This window comes from Lycium ferocissimum, chromosome 4 (genome assembly GCF_029784015.1).
Source record: "Lycium ferocissimum isolate CSIRO_LF1 chromosome 4, AGI_CSIRO_Lferr_CH_V1, whole genome shotgun sequence".
Taxonomy (NCBI): Eukaryota; Viridiplantae; Streptophyta; class Magnoliopsida; order Solanales; family Solanaceae; genus Lycium; species Lycium ferocissimum.
In genome coordinates, this window is record NC_081345.1 from 35118507 (window position 1) to 35133359 (window position 14853).

Here is a 14853-nt window from a genome sequence, read left to right on the forward strand (position 1 = left end):
GCAGAATAGCTCATCCGCTGGAAATTTTCCTTTTTTAATTACTCTCCATTGAAAAATAAACAAGTGAATGAAGCATAATTCAAGTGTAAAATTTTCACCAGAGCTGAGATAGTTACAGACTTGACACGAAAAAAAGAAAAAAACTCAATTCACAGAGGCTAATATTAACATGAGGATGATTATGTTTTTCTTCAAATGAAGTAATGCGAAACATTCCATTTGATTGACGACTAACAGTAACATGAGCTAAGCACCCAGTGCTAGTTTCATTTTTATGCTTTTGAACCATCGTATTTCGTTTGTGTTTGTCTCTGTTCATCAACTGGTTTTTTTTCCCTTTCGGATCTTCTGTTGCTATGCCTTGCAAATGATTTAATTTTCTCTGCTTGTTGAGTCTTGCATCGTCTCTTCTCTTGGGAATATATTTTTCATGGTAAGAAATTTTTTTTCCAACAAAAGGAAATTCCTACAGTAATTTTTTCGGATATTTTACAACTAGCTCAGAAAATTTTGAAGTGGGATTCTCGGATACCTCTTTTGTGTGGATTTAACCATGGTTTAAGAGGCTTTTTTGGTTAAATAATTAATGACCCTTAGATCTCTAATTAGACAGGTGTAAGCTGATCAGCCCTTCACTGAATGAACTGGACAGTTCGTGTACTGGAGGGGAGCCAGCTCCACAATGGATCTCCTAATCATTAATAACGTTATCGAGCCAAACAATCTTAGGTGGATATCTTGTTGATTGTAGGTTGGGCAGGTATGACAATTGAAGCCTAATCCATGTATAATAACGAATATAAAATGGGAAAATTTCAGAAATGTACAATTCACTGACTTATGCAAAAATATAGCCCCAAACTTAAATTGCAAAAAATATAGCCCAAAAACACTTTTATACACTTATATACAAAAGGCAGGTACATTATGTATATAAGTGTATGAAATTATATAATGTGTAGGTATATACACCAAAAGATATAATTATACAATATTATATACGAAGATACACAATTATACAATATTGTATAAGTGGGTATAAACATAGATCTGGACTGGTTTGGAATAAGAATTGTACTTTATACAAGACAGATACATCATATATATAGGTGTATAAAAATGTATAATAGTGTATAAGAGGTGTGTATATGGGTGTATACACACCTCTTATAGTCTATTATACAATATTTTACACTATTATACAGAAAACTAACTTCAGCACCACCAACGACAAAGCAGCAGCAGATCTGAGTGGATTTTTCGGTGACCACGCCACCAACGACAGGACACCACCAAATCTGAGTGGATTTCCGGTGATCCAGAGAGAGCGAGAGAGAGGAGGCAAAAGAGCGAGGTAGAGCGAGAGAGGGAGGAGGCAGTGGGTCATTTTTTTTGTAAGATTTAAAAAGGTGGGTCAATTTTGAATGCATTGTTATCCTAATTAACATACAATGTAATTATTCCATATAAAATCATATTAGCAATTATACTCAACAAATTATCCGCAAATTTTCGAAGAACTTAAGTTCTAGTTATTGACTGTGCATACACTTTTACATTATCAGGTCAAGTTGATTTACAATAACATGCAATTTTTTATAAAATACTAAATACGTAATAATATGCTATAATTATTTAAATTATACTAATGATATATAAATTATTAATGTGTTTTTTCAATATATATGAACTTAAGGATTTGGCTCCTCTCCATTACACTTTCTCTCAATTTCCTCAATTGCATCCTTAGATGATTGACACTTATTTATTTTAGATTTTAAAGGCCTAGATTAAATTAACTTAACTAGCATATTAACCATAGTTAATGAGATAAATTAGAAATGCACTCCCTAACTTTAGTCAGGAAATTCTCTTCTCCCTCAAAATTGGCAACCGTTAACATTAATATTACATTCATTTTATTATCAGTATTCCATTTTATGTCATTTAAATTCAAATACAAATTATTTAACGGAATTAATCTATGTATTCAATTTCAGCTAGACATATCATCTTCTTTTTCTCTCCTCTATACAACTGGTTTTGATTACTCTTTTTTTTTTTTTAAAAGGATGTAAGGAATAATCCTGAAACACAGGAAAACATTTAAGATTAATAAATATCCCTCAAATAACTACCCTCTAATTTAAAAGTACAAAGACAATTTACAGAAAGAAATTTGTGAGAGAAAATATTCTTCATATTGTTAAATGTAAAGAATATATTGCTCTTTCCGTACAAAATCTCATTTATTGAGATGAATCTTAAATCTTGATGTAAAAAATAAGATATTAATGAGTTCCTAAATTTATGGAAGTTCAGATTTTTCTTAGAGTAATTTTCCAAAATAAACTCTTAACTATAGTTATGATGCTTGTTAAGTCAATTTAATCTAGGCTATTAAAATCTAAAATAAACAAGTGTCAATCATCATCTCTCAGCGCATGTTAAACTAACGTGCGCACCCATGGGGAAGAGGGCACGAATCCCTACGCGTAAAAGCCCTAGAAGCTCAGGCGAATTCCAATCCAGTGAATGCACAGATGACAAAGAAAGGAAATCAGGGAAAACAAGGTACACACAGTGGAGAACTATCAACTGAAAGTGTAACCCAGACGAAAGAGAAACAATCGGCGAAAAGAGTTGAACTACCATCCCAATCGGAGATAGAAGTACCAATTACAGAGGGAGCAAGTGAAATTGCACCGATAAATGAGAATAAAGAGCCAGAATCGAGAAAAGGGAACCACCGTATCATGCAGGAATGGGAAGAAGCTATGGAAAAGTCGAGTGGATCTGGGAAAAAGTCGTGGGCAGATGAAGTAGAAGTTGAATCAGAGGTAAGGAAACAACCGTCGATTTGGGATAATTTCGATTTATCCAGAATCTCTAATGCTGGATTTAAGCTAGACTATGTTTCCCCAAACAAACAAGGAGAAACCTTAACATGCGAAATAGAGTATGAAGATATTACATCTGAAATAGCGTATTGGCAGCACTCTGTAGTTTGCTATGTTTTAGGGGCACACCCTCCTTTTTCTGTGTTGAATAGCTATATTCGCAGACAATGGGGGAAACTGGGGATAAACAAGGTGTCTATGATGAAGAATGGAATCGTCTTGGTTAGGTTTGACTCGGCCGAAGGGAAGAATGAAGTATTACAGGGGAGGATTTTCCATTTTGATAACAAACCTTTCATTGTAAAGGCTTGGGATGAGGACATGGAATTCACAAAAGAAGAGTTATACACAGTTCCAATATGGGTAAAGATGCCTGGCCTGGATTTTAAGTACTGGGGTCCTAAAGGGCTGAGTAAGATAGGTAGTTTAATTAGGAAACCATTGATGGCGGACAGGAACACTGAAAGGAAAATTGGGCTGAACTTTGCTAGGTTACTTATTGAGGTGGATGTGGATTCCCCTCTGCCTGAGAAGGTGTTCTTCAGAAATGAAAGGGGAACTCTCACTGAACAAAGAATTATGTATGATCGGAAACCAGTTTTGTGCAAGTTCTGTCACAAATATGGCCATTCTGAAGAAGACTGTAGAAAGAAGAAACAGCCGAAACCCAAACCTGCTGAACCTCAGATGGGGGAAAGCTCTACACCTACAAAAATAGTGCCATAAGGAGGACACAAGAATGATATCCAAGAGAAACCAACAGGCAGTACTAGTACTAGTGAGGTACAGAAAGGGCAGACTGCTGCAACAACACAAGGGGTAAATCAGCAAGGACAAAACAAAGGTAATCAGGCCCGGGGGGGGGGGGGGGCATCTGTAGGAGGCCAACAACAGTATATGGAGAAACAAAAACAACCAAACAGTGCAGGATGGGTAACACCATTAGCTGCAAGCAGGTCACCAAGGAGGCAGGATCAACAGTAGATGATGAGTACTCAGAACCCTTTCAAAATTCTGAGTATAGGTACTACGGATGGTACAAAACAAGAATGTTCAGTTCAACATGTGGGAGGGCATACCCATTCTCCTAAGGGGAATGGATAATATTCTTTCTTTGGAATGTTAGGGGTCTAAATGCCCCTAACAAACAAAAGAAGGTAATACTCCTATGTAATGAAGAGAAGGTTGGACTAGTATGTTTGTTAGAGACTAAAATAAAAGATAGTAAAATAGACTATGTGGCCTAGAGTATGTTTGGACGATGGAATTATCTCACAAATCATGATCACCACCATAATGGTAGAGTGTATGTGTCATGGAGACCAAATTACTATCAGATCAACCTTGTCAACAGTACTGCTCAACAGTAGTTTATGCTTTCAATACTAGAGAAGGCAGAAGAGACCTATGGAGTCATATGGAAGACATTGCTATAGGGATTACTACACCCTGGCTAGTACTGGGGGTTTTCAACTCAGTCCTACATGCAGATGATAGGATTGGAGGGGCACCAGTAAGTTTGGGAGAAGTTACAGAGTTTCAGGGATGTATTGAGGCTTGTGAATTGATTAAGCTACCATGTGGGGGGAGTAGATACACATGGAACGACAAACATGGAGATAGTAGATTTTTTTCAAAACTAGATTGGGCATTTGTAAATAAGAAGTGGCTGGACAGCATGCCAGTAACTAATGCAAAATTCTTAGCGGAAGGAATAAGTGACCATTGTCCTTTGAAGATTGCAAAAGAGGAAAATTTGGCAAGTACCAAGAAGCCTTTCAAATATTGCAATGTGTGAAACATCCTGAGTTTCTGGAGAAGGTGAAACAAATCTGGCAAATTCCCATTGAAGGCTACAATATGTGGAAAGTGGTAAAGAAACTCAAGCTCTTAAAGAGGAAACTCAAGGAGCTCAATAGGCAACATTTCAGGAATATAGTGTCTGAGGCAGAAAAGGATAGGGCAGCATTGAAGCAAGTACAACATGCTCTAAACAATAATCCTATTGATGCAATACTTCAAGAACAGGAGAAACTGAAATCCCAACAGTTCAGGAAATCCTCATACCTGGCAGAAGTTTTCCTACAACAAAGGAGCAAAGCGAACTGGATAAGGTTAGGGGACGACAACACCAGATACTTCCACTCTATAATCAAGCATAAAAGACTGCAACTAGCAATAACTCAAATTAAAGATAAGGAGGGAATTGTGCAAACAGATGGAGAATCCATTGCAAAGGTGTTTGTAGAATATTATAAGAACATCTTTGGGGAAGAAGGAAAGGGAGAGAGCAAGTGCAAGTACTGATTTTCTGCAAAATGGTCATGTACTCTCACTAACTGAACAACTGGAACTAATCGAGCCCTTCTCAGCTGCAGAGGTGGAAAAAGCAATGTTCAGTATGGATATCAATAAAAGCCCAGGTCCAAATGGGTATGGGAGTGGTTTTCTTAAAGAAGCTTGGAGTGTGATTGGTACGGATATTACTCAAGCAATCCTCCAATTCATGGAAAATGGTAAAATCTTTGAAACAAATAAACTCCACAGTAATTTCATTAATTCCTAAAGTCACAGCGCCTGAGTGGGCAAGCCAATTCAGACCTATATCATGTTGCAACATCATCTACAAGTGTATAGCAAAACTATTGTGCTTGAGAATGAAAAAGGCTTTAAATAGTATAGTAGCTGAAAATCAGGCAGCTTTTGTGGAAGGCAGATCTTTAATACAGAATGTATTGATCTGCCATGACCTTCTAAGGCACTGCAACAGGAAAACATCCTCTAGGTGTTTGATGAAGATTGACTTGAGGAAAGCGTATGACATAGTAAGTTGGGATTTCATCGAGGAAGCTTTAAAGGGGTTTGGATTCCCTGATTCCTTTAGGAAATTGATTATGGTATGTGTTACCACAACAAAATTCTCAGTAAAAGTAAATGGGGTAGGACATGGTTATTTTGAAGGGAAGAGGGGCCTGAGGCAAGGTGATCCTATATCCCCTCTCCTGTTTGTCTTGGTAATGGAATATTTGTCAAGGGTACTCAGTAAGATGAGTGAACTGCCTGATTTCCGATATCACCCCATGTGTAAAGCTACAAAATTGACACATTTGATATTTGCAGATGATCTTATGATCTTCTGCAAAGGGAACCTAAAGTCAGTATCAAGAGTCATGGAAGCCTTGAGTCCCTTTAGCAAAGTGACAGGATTAGTGGCAAATTTGGATAAATCAAACATTTTTCTAGCTGGAGTAGATGATAATACTCAGCAAGAGATTCTGAATAGGACTAGATTTTTTATTGGGTCCCTGCCCATTAAATATTTGGGACTTCCACTTACATCAAAGAAGTGGAACAGTATGGATTGTCAACAGTTAGTGGACCAGATTACTAGCAGAATAAAGGTAGCTTACACAAAACATCTGTCCTATGCTGGGAGGCTACAAATAATCTTGGCAGTTCTGTTCTCAATATATAATTTCTGGGGGGCAGTGTTTATTTTGCCCCAGAGTGTCTTTGAAGGAAATAGATAGGAAATGTAGGGATTTTTTATAGGGTGCATCAGAGGAGAAGAGGAAAGTAGCGATGGTGGCATGGGATAAAGTTTGTGTACCAAAGAAGAATGGTGGTTTAAATATAAAAAGGTGCAACAACTGGAACATTGCATCGGTTGGCAAGCTACTTTGGCAATTAGCAGGCAAGAAAGACATTCTTTGGGTTAAATGGGTTAATGGTATCTACATGAAAGCTGATGTGGACATCTGGGTACATACACCACCAGGGGACTGCAGCTGGTACTGGAAAAAATTGAATTCTTTAAAGTCACAAATGCAGGGCTGGTATCAAAACAACAGATATACTTTAACTACAACAGGTGACTACTCTGTTTCCAGTAGCTATCAGGCATTGCTGGGTCCAAGGCCAAGACTAAGCGAGGCTGATATCATATGGAACTCAGTAATGCTTCCAAAGCAAAGAATGATAGTGTGGTTGGCATGCAAAGAGAGACTACTCACTAAAGAAAGATTAACAAAGTTGAATATACATGTTGTGGACCAAAAATGCTGCTTGTGTGATGGGACTAGGGATGAAACACCAAGACATCTATTTGCTGACTGTAGCTGGATCACTAATGTTAGGGTAGCACTGAGCACCTGGTTGGGGATTACGATACAAAGCAAAGATGTGTACAATACAATCAAGTGGATCAAGAGAAGGAGATGGAGGCGGGTAAAGAAAGAAACGGTAAGCGAGTATGGGGAGCAATGCTATACTACACGTGGAAAGCTAGGAATTGGAAGATTTTCAAACAAGTAAATGTAAATAAGGAGTATGTTATAGCATTTATCGTAAGGAGATCAAGGAAAGACTAGATATGCTAAGGTGTTCTAGAAAGGCACAAAAATGCCAAGTTTTGATTCAAAAGCTATGTAATTAGGTGTGTGTCCTGTTTGAGATCTAGTGGTCTGAGACAACCTTCCTAGAAGGTGGTCAAAGGCTCTAGAGGCTCCTTAGTTTGTAAATATGGATTTTGTCGGTATGGTAATATTTTCACAGTTGTTACCAAAAAAAAAAAAAATCATCATCTAAGGGTGCACTTGAGGAAATGGAGAGAAAGTGTAATGGAGAGGAGTCAAATCCATGAACTTAAATCATTTAAGAAGCACATAAATTGATCCATTTCATTTCATCGTCCAAAACATATGACATAGCCCACCCCAGACAAGATAAGCCTAATAAAGCAAAGCAATGCGAAGCATATTATCCTCGAATGATTTTTCATCAGCCATTTCAGCAAATTGATCTCCCAGCAGTAGAAATGAATGGATCCACTCAACTATTTTTGCCAAATGGCATGCAATAATTGGTCACCCCATCATTTCTTGATTGTTGTTTTGCTGATTTGGAACTCATCTGAACAAAAAATTAAAAAGAAACCGACCCCTCCTAAAATTAAAGCATGAAATGTAAGCCTTAGTGCCCTTTAATATTGGAGGATCAGATGACATTATGAGAGAGCAACGTGGGACCCTTTAACTTTGAGGGTATTGTCAATTTACCCCCTCAAACACCAACTAATCGAGTTTAAATTTTATATACCAATACTGTAAAATAATTTTACACAATCACTTCACATAAAAAGTGAATATAAGCAAAAACTCGTAATAATTAAGTAAGATGAGTAATCTAAAAAGCAGTAGATAAATTATGGGATCTTTACATATGTAGTCGGGTGATTCATTGGTTATTTTACGAAGCCAGTATTTACATAGATTATACATTAATTATATATTTACACATATATTATATATTTACCGGTTATTTTTAGTTTAAGCGACTGGATGAATGGCTATTTAAATTAGTTCTTTAAAAATAATTATCTTCTATAATAAGTTACAAATATACAAATAAATAGTATAATATTTTTTGATGTTAATGTATCTAAATTAAATTCCAAAGAAATTAGCAATTATAGTGGGGTTTCGTTTTCCTTGTACATGTGTCCAAATACAACAGAAACCAAAATACCTTTTTGGTGTTCCACCTACTTTCCCACCCTTGTCTATATACTAGGGAGAATGGCCCGTGAGAGCACGGACCCAATATTGGGATAGTTGAAACTGACATTGACATGCGAATATAATAATTCATGTTCATATAATAAAAATTGCTACATCTAAGTTAATCAAAGTTAACATCTATGCAACATCGCATGCTAATTCTAGATACACTTTACATGCATTTTGAAACAAAATTCCACTCGTCATTCTTTACATCCATGGCAGCATCATACTATTAGATGCTAGTGTGGCATTTTATACTGGTGATGCATCCATGACGTGTTTAGTCTTTTTTTTTAAGCCTCCACAATTTTTGACTCAAAAAAAAAAAAAAAAAGAACACCTGTAAAGTTATTAAGGGATGATCATTAGTACTCACATTTCAAACAAAACAGATAAGATATAGAATAGACATCCTTGGCAATGGGTGAAGAACAACAAAGAACAGATGGAACCCTCTCGGTATATTTCAACATCCAAAAAACTCAGTTTGTGTACTTGAACACGAAAACATGATAGATGACCACAAACTCGACAGGTTTAATGATTTCTCTTCTTTATCTTCTAATCATGGGAGCATAGTTTCTTTAAGACTTTTACATGTAACAAGTACTTCAAGATTCTATGTTTTCTATCAAGAATTATTTCCATGGCGAAATGATTACACTTATCAGGACACCAGCATGGATGCTCCATTTCTGGTAACAAAGTGGTGTAGTAAAACTTCTCACTGCATTCGAGAAGCGACCATATTGCAGCTCATCATCCAATTGAAAGTGTAATTAAAGTGTAATTTCTTGATTCTAGTAGTCGTGCAATCCTACAACATTCTATCGAACTTGTGGACACTACTAATAAAGCAGAAGCAAAACCTTAAAGTAAGCTGGACTTGATTAATATGATTTTCATTGTTTAGGCACTGCATCCACCGAGCAAAATATCTTGCTGATGAGCCTAATTATGGGGCTTATATTGATTTTGACTTCTGAGGATAACAATTATACAAGCATGAGATAGTAATTCACATCATTCAAAATTGAACATCTGTTATGCAGTACTGAAAAACGAACTATATTCCAAAATGACTGCACAGAAAAATGAAGGGAATGGGAAAATAAAAAAAGAGGGGTGGAACATCACATAGCTACTGCTTATGTGTTTGTGATTGAATTCCGAGAAAGAGACATATCACACATAAAAAAGACCAAAAGATAACACCAACTGATCAGTATAACAAGTTTATTATAACAGAACTTTCTGACAAAGACATATAAACATTCTTGCATCAATTGGTTGTCAAGAACATGATACATGATTCATGTGGAAGCTATGGTGATACAAGTACGTGCTTGAAGGATGGTCAGTGAAAGAGTTACTTTCCACGACCATTTAGTAATAAATCCATGTAAGGAAACGAAGAATAGAGTTGCAAATTACCCGACTATTAATATGTTGGGCTTTATGATGAGCCAGTGGTGGTAACGTAAAACCAATCACAAGCCTTAGCGTAGAAATAGCACCAGTTGTATGAGATCAAGGAGGAGAGGAAAGGACTCGAGCAGGCAGCTATAACCATTAACCACTGTGGTGGTTCTAGAGATGTTCTTACTGTCACAATCATTAATCAGCCACATGTAAGGTATTCTGATAAATCAAGTGACTAAGATATGAAGAAACTATTGTATCATCAGATTACCTAAGCAACTTTCAAGACTACAACTAAATATAAGCAATAGACTGCAGGGCAGAAAAGAAAACAGTTGAAACAAAATTCATCCAGATTAAAGGAGCACCTGCCAGTTACACACAACGTGTAGACTTGCGTGTTTTGACGCAGAACCAAAACATAACATACCAAATCACTTTCTTTCAAGAATTTGTACGGTATTTCATCACTCTTCGGTCAGTTTAATTGACAAAAAGGCTCTCTTGTAGAGAGCTATTTGAGATCATAAAAACAGTTTAAAATTAAATCTTAAATTCATAAAAAGCTACAACCTAACAACGGCTGCTACATTGTGGTGAAGCATTACAGAAATTGAGTGGGAAAAAAAAGAATCATATAGTAGCATTCTGCTTTCTGCCCTCAAACACATGAGAGAATAAATTGCCATAGTTTTAATTTTATTGTCAAACAATGTTCACTATAAAGGTTCAGATGATGTATTGTTAGAAGATCGAGGGCTATTCAAGAATAGTATTTTCTATCTTTAAAGAAAAGGGGAAAAACATGGAGTACCTAACAACAACTCAAGCCAAATACCTAAAAGAATGAGCATCAATCTTCATAAAACCCACTTGAATGTCACACCTAATTTTCTAGCAAATATTATCATTATATCACGATATTTCCTATTCTTTTTCCTCCTTTCGTCAACAAATTTTTGAAATCATTCTCAAATCTTTTTGTGGCATTCAAATAGAAAATAAAAAGCTGAAGAACTTGACACGAATATACAATTATAAAAGCATTAAAGAATGGATATTTGTGAAAATAATCTGGATTAAAGACAAATTTCGGATACTCGACAAGATTTCGATTACGGTTTTGATAGAAGAAATTGGGCAAAATTATGAATAGAAGGTTGTCGGCACTTCAACAGAAACTCCCTCACTTGCATTTCTCTTTGGGTTCGACGGACTGATAGGAAGCGCCAGGAATTGCACCAGAAGCTGCCCACAGATCTGCAATGACATAGAGAAAGTAATAAGTGAAATAAAAAACTATAATGAAATAAGGAAGATAACAAAAACAGAGAATATGGCTGGATGAAGAAAGAGAATTGCGATGAACACAGTGAGAAAAAGAGAAGAAGGAACTCTCTAATGCCACGTATTATAATGACTATCCCGTTTTCAGACACGTAAAGATAGTAGGATACCCACAAAAGTTAGGAGCTACATTGACTGAAATGCCCTCAATTAAATATTAATTGACTAAAAACTAACACGTTGAAACCAGCATGCATTTCTTATATAGAGAAATATGTCAACCAAACTCTCCTACTTCCATTGTCAAGTAAAACTTGCAACTCTTGAAGCTCTTTGTGAGTTCGAGAGTTAAGAGAAATACGTGCTAGAGATTTGCACACTTCTTCGTTCACGAAAAAGAACTAAAAACCATGGCTGACATTAGTTACCTGGCTAATATTTTTTGTACCCTTGGTAAGCTATTCCTATTAAATTCAATTATCAAATACCTAATTATAAATGTCATAATTACATATATTAGTTATAGAGCCTACTAAATATTTCATGGATGTGACATTTCATCATACTAGCATATCTTCAATCACCTACGCATCATTTGTTTAATCATTTTCATGCTCTTTTCTTGTAGTTACATTATTCCAAAAACAAAAATAAAAACAAAAATAGAAAAAATTCAAAAGTTCATATCTCACTCGTTTTTTCTTTCTTTCTCAATTTTCAGGTAGCATCATCTCGTTCATTGTGTTCCTTTCTCCACTGTGAGTCTCAGTACTCGAATCTTCATCATTTGTTTTACGATCGATGATTAAAATAAATTAGTACTTAAATTATACTATATATAATCTACACATTGTCAGGCCAACATTTTATAATATTTACAAGAAGAAATCAACAGAAGGTTATCAATCAATTCCATACGTGGTTACTCTATTCAGTGCAATGCTTACGACATACTACGCTCTTCTCAAAGGCAACATGATTCGCGTTATCATCATAAACGTCCTTGGTTCTTTATTGAAACAATTTACGTTGATTTCTATCTTTTCTATGCACCAAAGAAAGCCAGGGTAAGCTTTTCTATACACTAACAACGTAAACGAAGTACGTTTAACATATCAGATCATCTAAAAGATAATTAATTTCTGACGTTGCAAGGACATGTCCAAACCATAAAGGTTTTTCTTTTATTAGTGGTGGGTGGCTATGGAGCAATTCTCCTCGTCGGTCAATTTCTATTCCAAGGAGTGCTCCGTGCCAAAATTGTAGGATGGATCTGCACTGTGTATTCTGTATGTACGTATGTAGCACCATTATGCATAGTGGTAAGTCTACCAATGCGATAAGCCGATAACTTTCAATCTTGTGAATTTCCATTTTATTCATGCATGAAAATGCTGATATTTGATTTTCTAATATTTTGCAGAGAAAAGTTATCAAAACCAAGAGCGTGGAATACATGCCATTTCTCCTATCACTTTTCCTCACATTAGGTGCTGTCATGTGGTTCTTCTACGGCTTTCTTATAAAAGACCCCGTCATTTATGTAAGTTTTATTTTAAATTTTGACTTCGCCTCTGTTATCTATGTTCCGTTCAGAGCTCTTTCATCTTTAGCTATATTATTAATTTTAACTCTCAACTCTTTGTTTGAATAGTCACCAAACATATTGGGATTCATCTTCGGTATTCTACAAATGGTGCTTTACGCCATTTACAACAAGAAAGAGAAGAACATCGTGAAGGAGCAGAAACTTCCAGAGCTACTACAAAATCATGTCATAATTTTAGATGATCAGAAAAAGCTTCCTCATTTAACTGAAGAGCAGATTATTGACATTTGGAAGCTTGGTTCACTGGTTTACTGTGAGAAACTTAATGCACGTGGTGCTGAAGCAGCAGCTAATGTTGAGAATATGCCAAAGCTGCAAACTGTGCATACCTAAGACCTATGATTAATTATCAAACCTAAAGTAATCTAAGATTGGAATTGGCAGTTTCCTTTCGTTTGCTTTTTCCTAATTATCCTAACGTGTTTTGTTTGTATACACAAGTGAATTCTCAGCTCATCAATGTAATAATATTTCTCTTGTCATGGACCTAGAACAAGAAAATGCTTGTATGTATTTTCTTTGTTACTAATAAAATACACTTTTTTGTATATTAAGGTTGTTTAATTGCATTTTGCATGCATGCGCTTGATTTTTATCTTTCGTCCTATTTTTGACACTTCTTAATTAAAATTCTATTTCGATATCGGTGTTATGCTCTAGCTTCCGTAAATCTATAATTTTTACTCAGTTTTTTTATTCATCACATTTGAGAGAGCAAATGCCCTTCTACAAGACTACAACCACTCGCCATTCAATAATGTGTAATACAGTACTCCCTCATGTTAAAAAAGAATCTTCTGCTTTTCTGTTTCAATTGGGAGTTTGGGACATTACTTTTTAATCTTTGTATTATTAAATTTAATTAATTGAAACTATATAAAAGTACTATAAATTATATATTCGTTACTTAAAAATATACAAACAATGTAAAAAATTATAGTCAAAACAAAATTATAGAAAAGTGCTTTGGTATTTATAGAAATTATAAAAAGAAAGCAATAAAGGAAACATCTCCACTAATGCACCTACTTTCCTACTCTTGCTATATAAATATGTCAATCAGCCCTCTTCGTTTCATTGTCAAATAGAAATATTAAGTTCTTGCAATTTGTTAGCGAGTAACAGAGCAAGCTAAGGCATTTCTTACTTTTGAAAAAAAAAAAAAAAAAAAAAAGGCTGATTTTTCTGGTCACTGGCCTTTTGCATTTGGTGCCCTAGGTAAATCCCTTTTCGTTTAGTTAGTATTAAAATAGAACTATACACGAATAAATTAAATACGCTATGTAATAATTTAAATCATGGATAATTGTGAGGATTTATACCTTCCTGTTATTTCACACTTAATGATTTTTAACCCTCTTTTGCTTCCATTTTTTTCAGGAAACTTTTTCTCCTTTTTCGTTTTCCTTTCTCCACTGTATGTCTCTTGCTCCTTATCATCCTTTTTTATACACCATAAGTGTACTCTTCTTTTTTTTTTTTTTTTTTTTTTTTTTTGTGTTACAACTTGCGCGATTGATCAATTAAAACTTATATATGGTCCTGCAGGCCAACCTTCTATAAAGTCTACATGCAAGAAGAAATTAACAGAAGGCTATCAATCAATTTCGTACACCGTTGCTCTATTCAGCGCAATGCTTTGGATTTACTATGCATTTCTCAAGAAAACATGACCCTTCTCATCACTATAAACTCATTTGAGTGCTTCATTGAAATTATATATGTTGGCTTCTACCTTTTTTATGCACCAAAGGAAGCCCAGGTAATTAATTTCTTACAAAAAAATCCGATACTGATTATTTTCTTAATATTTCTATAGAAGGAAAATAAATATTTGGACCTCTAAATGCAGGTCCAAACTGTAAAGCTACTGCTTTTATCAGTTGTTGGTGGCTCTGGAGCTGTTGTCCTAGTCACTCAATTTCTATTCGAAGGATTAGTAGTTCGAGTGCAAGTGGTTGGATCCATTTGCCTTATGTCATCATTATGTGTGCTTGCAGCACCATTATGCATGGTGGTAAGATTTTATTCATGCAAGAATCAACATATAAATTGCTGAAAAGCCTCTCTGTTT

At 35.4% G+C, this 14853-nt stretch overlaps 2 protein-coding genes and 1 long non-coding RNA gene across 3 annotated transcripts; 2 read left to right on the forward strand and 1 right to left on the reverse strand.

Annotated features, from left to right (window-relative positions):
• The first annotated feature begins 5413 nt into the window (after positions 1 to 5413).
• Positions 5414 to 7214, forward strand: LOC132053985 (uncharacterized). The gene is made up of 2 exons (XM_059446072.1): positions 5414 to 6301; positions 6453 to 7214. The coding sequence occupies exons 1-2, from the start codon at positions 5414 to 5416 to the stop codon at positions 7212 to 7214; spliced, it is 1650 nt and encodes a 549-aa protein (XP_059302055.1).
• A 1298-nt stretch (positions 7215 to 8512) lies between these two features.
• Positions 8513 to 10867, reverse strand: LOC132052541 (uncharacterized). The gene is made up of 2 exons (XR_009414005.1): positions 9896 to 10867; positions 8513 to 8801 (listed from the first exon to the last, which is right to left on the reverse strand). It is a non-coding gene; the product is annotated as an uncharacterized LOC132052541 (long non-coding RNA).
• Positions 10868 to 12309: 1442 nt separating this feature from the next.
• On the forward strand, positions 12310 to 13324 carry LOC132053986 (bidirectional sugar transporter SWEET12-like; the record flags this gene model as incomplete). Its single annotated transcript, XM_059446073.1, has 3 exons — positions 12310 to 12492; positions 12594 to 12713; positions 12825 to 13324. Coding segments are annotated over 3 exons (591 nt in total), but the record flags the coding sequence as incomplete, so codon positions are not given.
• Between the last annotated feature and the right edge of the window lie 1529 nt (positions 13325 to 14853).

What these genes read in the sequence shown, in the direction of transcription:
- LOC132053985 (XM_059446072.1), top strand. Translation starts at nt 5,414, where the DNA reads ATGGTAAAATCTTTGAAACAAATAAACTCCACAGTAATTTCATTAATT. An exon ending in AGATTACTAGCAGAATAAAG is followed by an intron (nt 6,302 to 6,452) that starts GTAGCTTACACA and finishes GATTTTTTATAG; the next exon opens with GGTGCATCAGAGGAGAAGAG.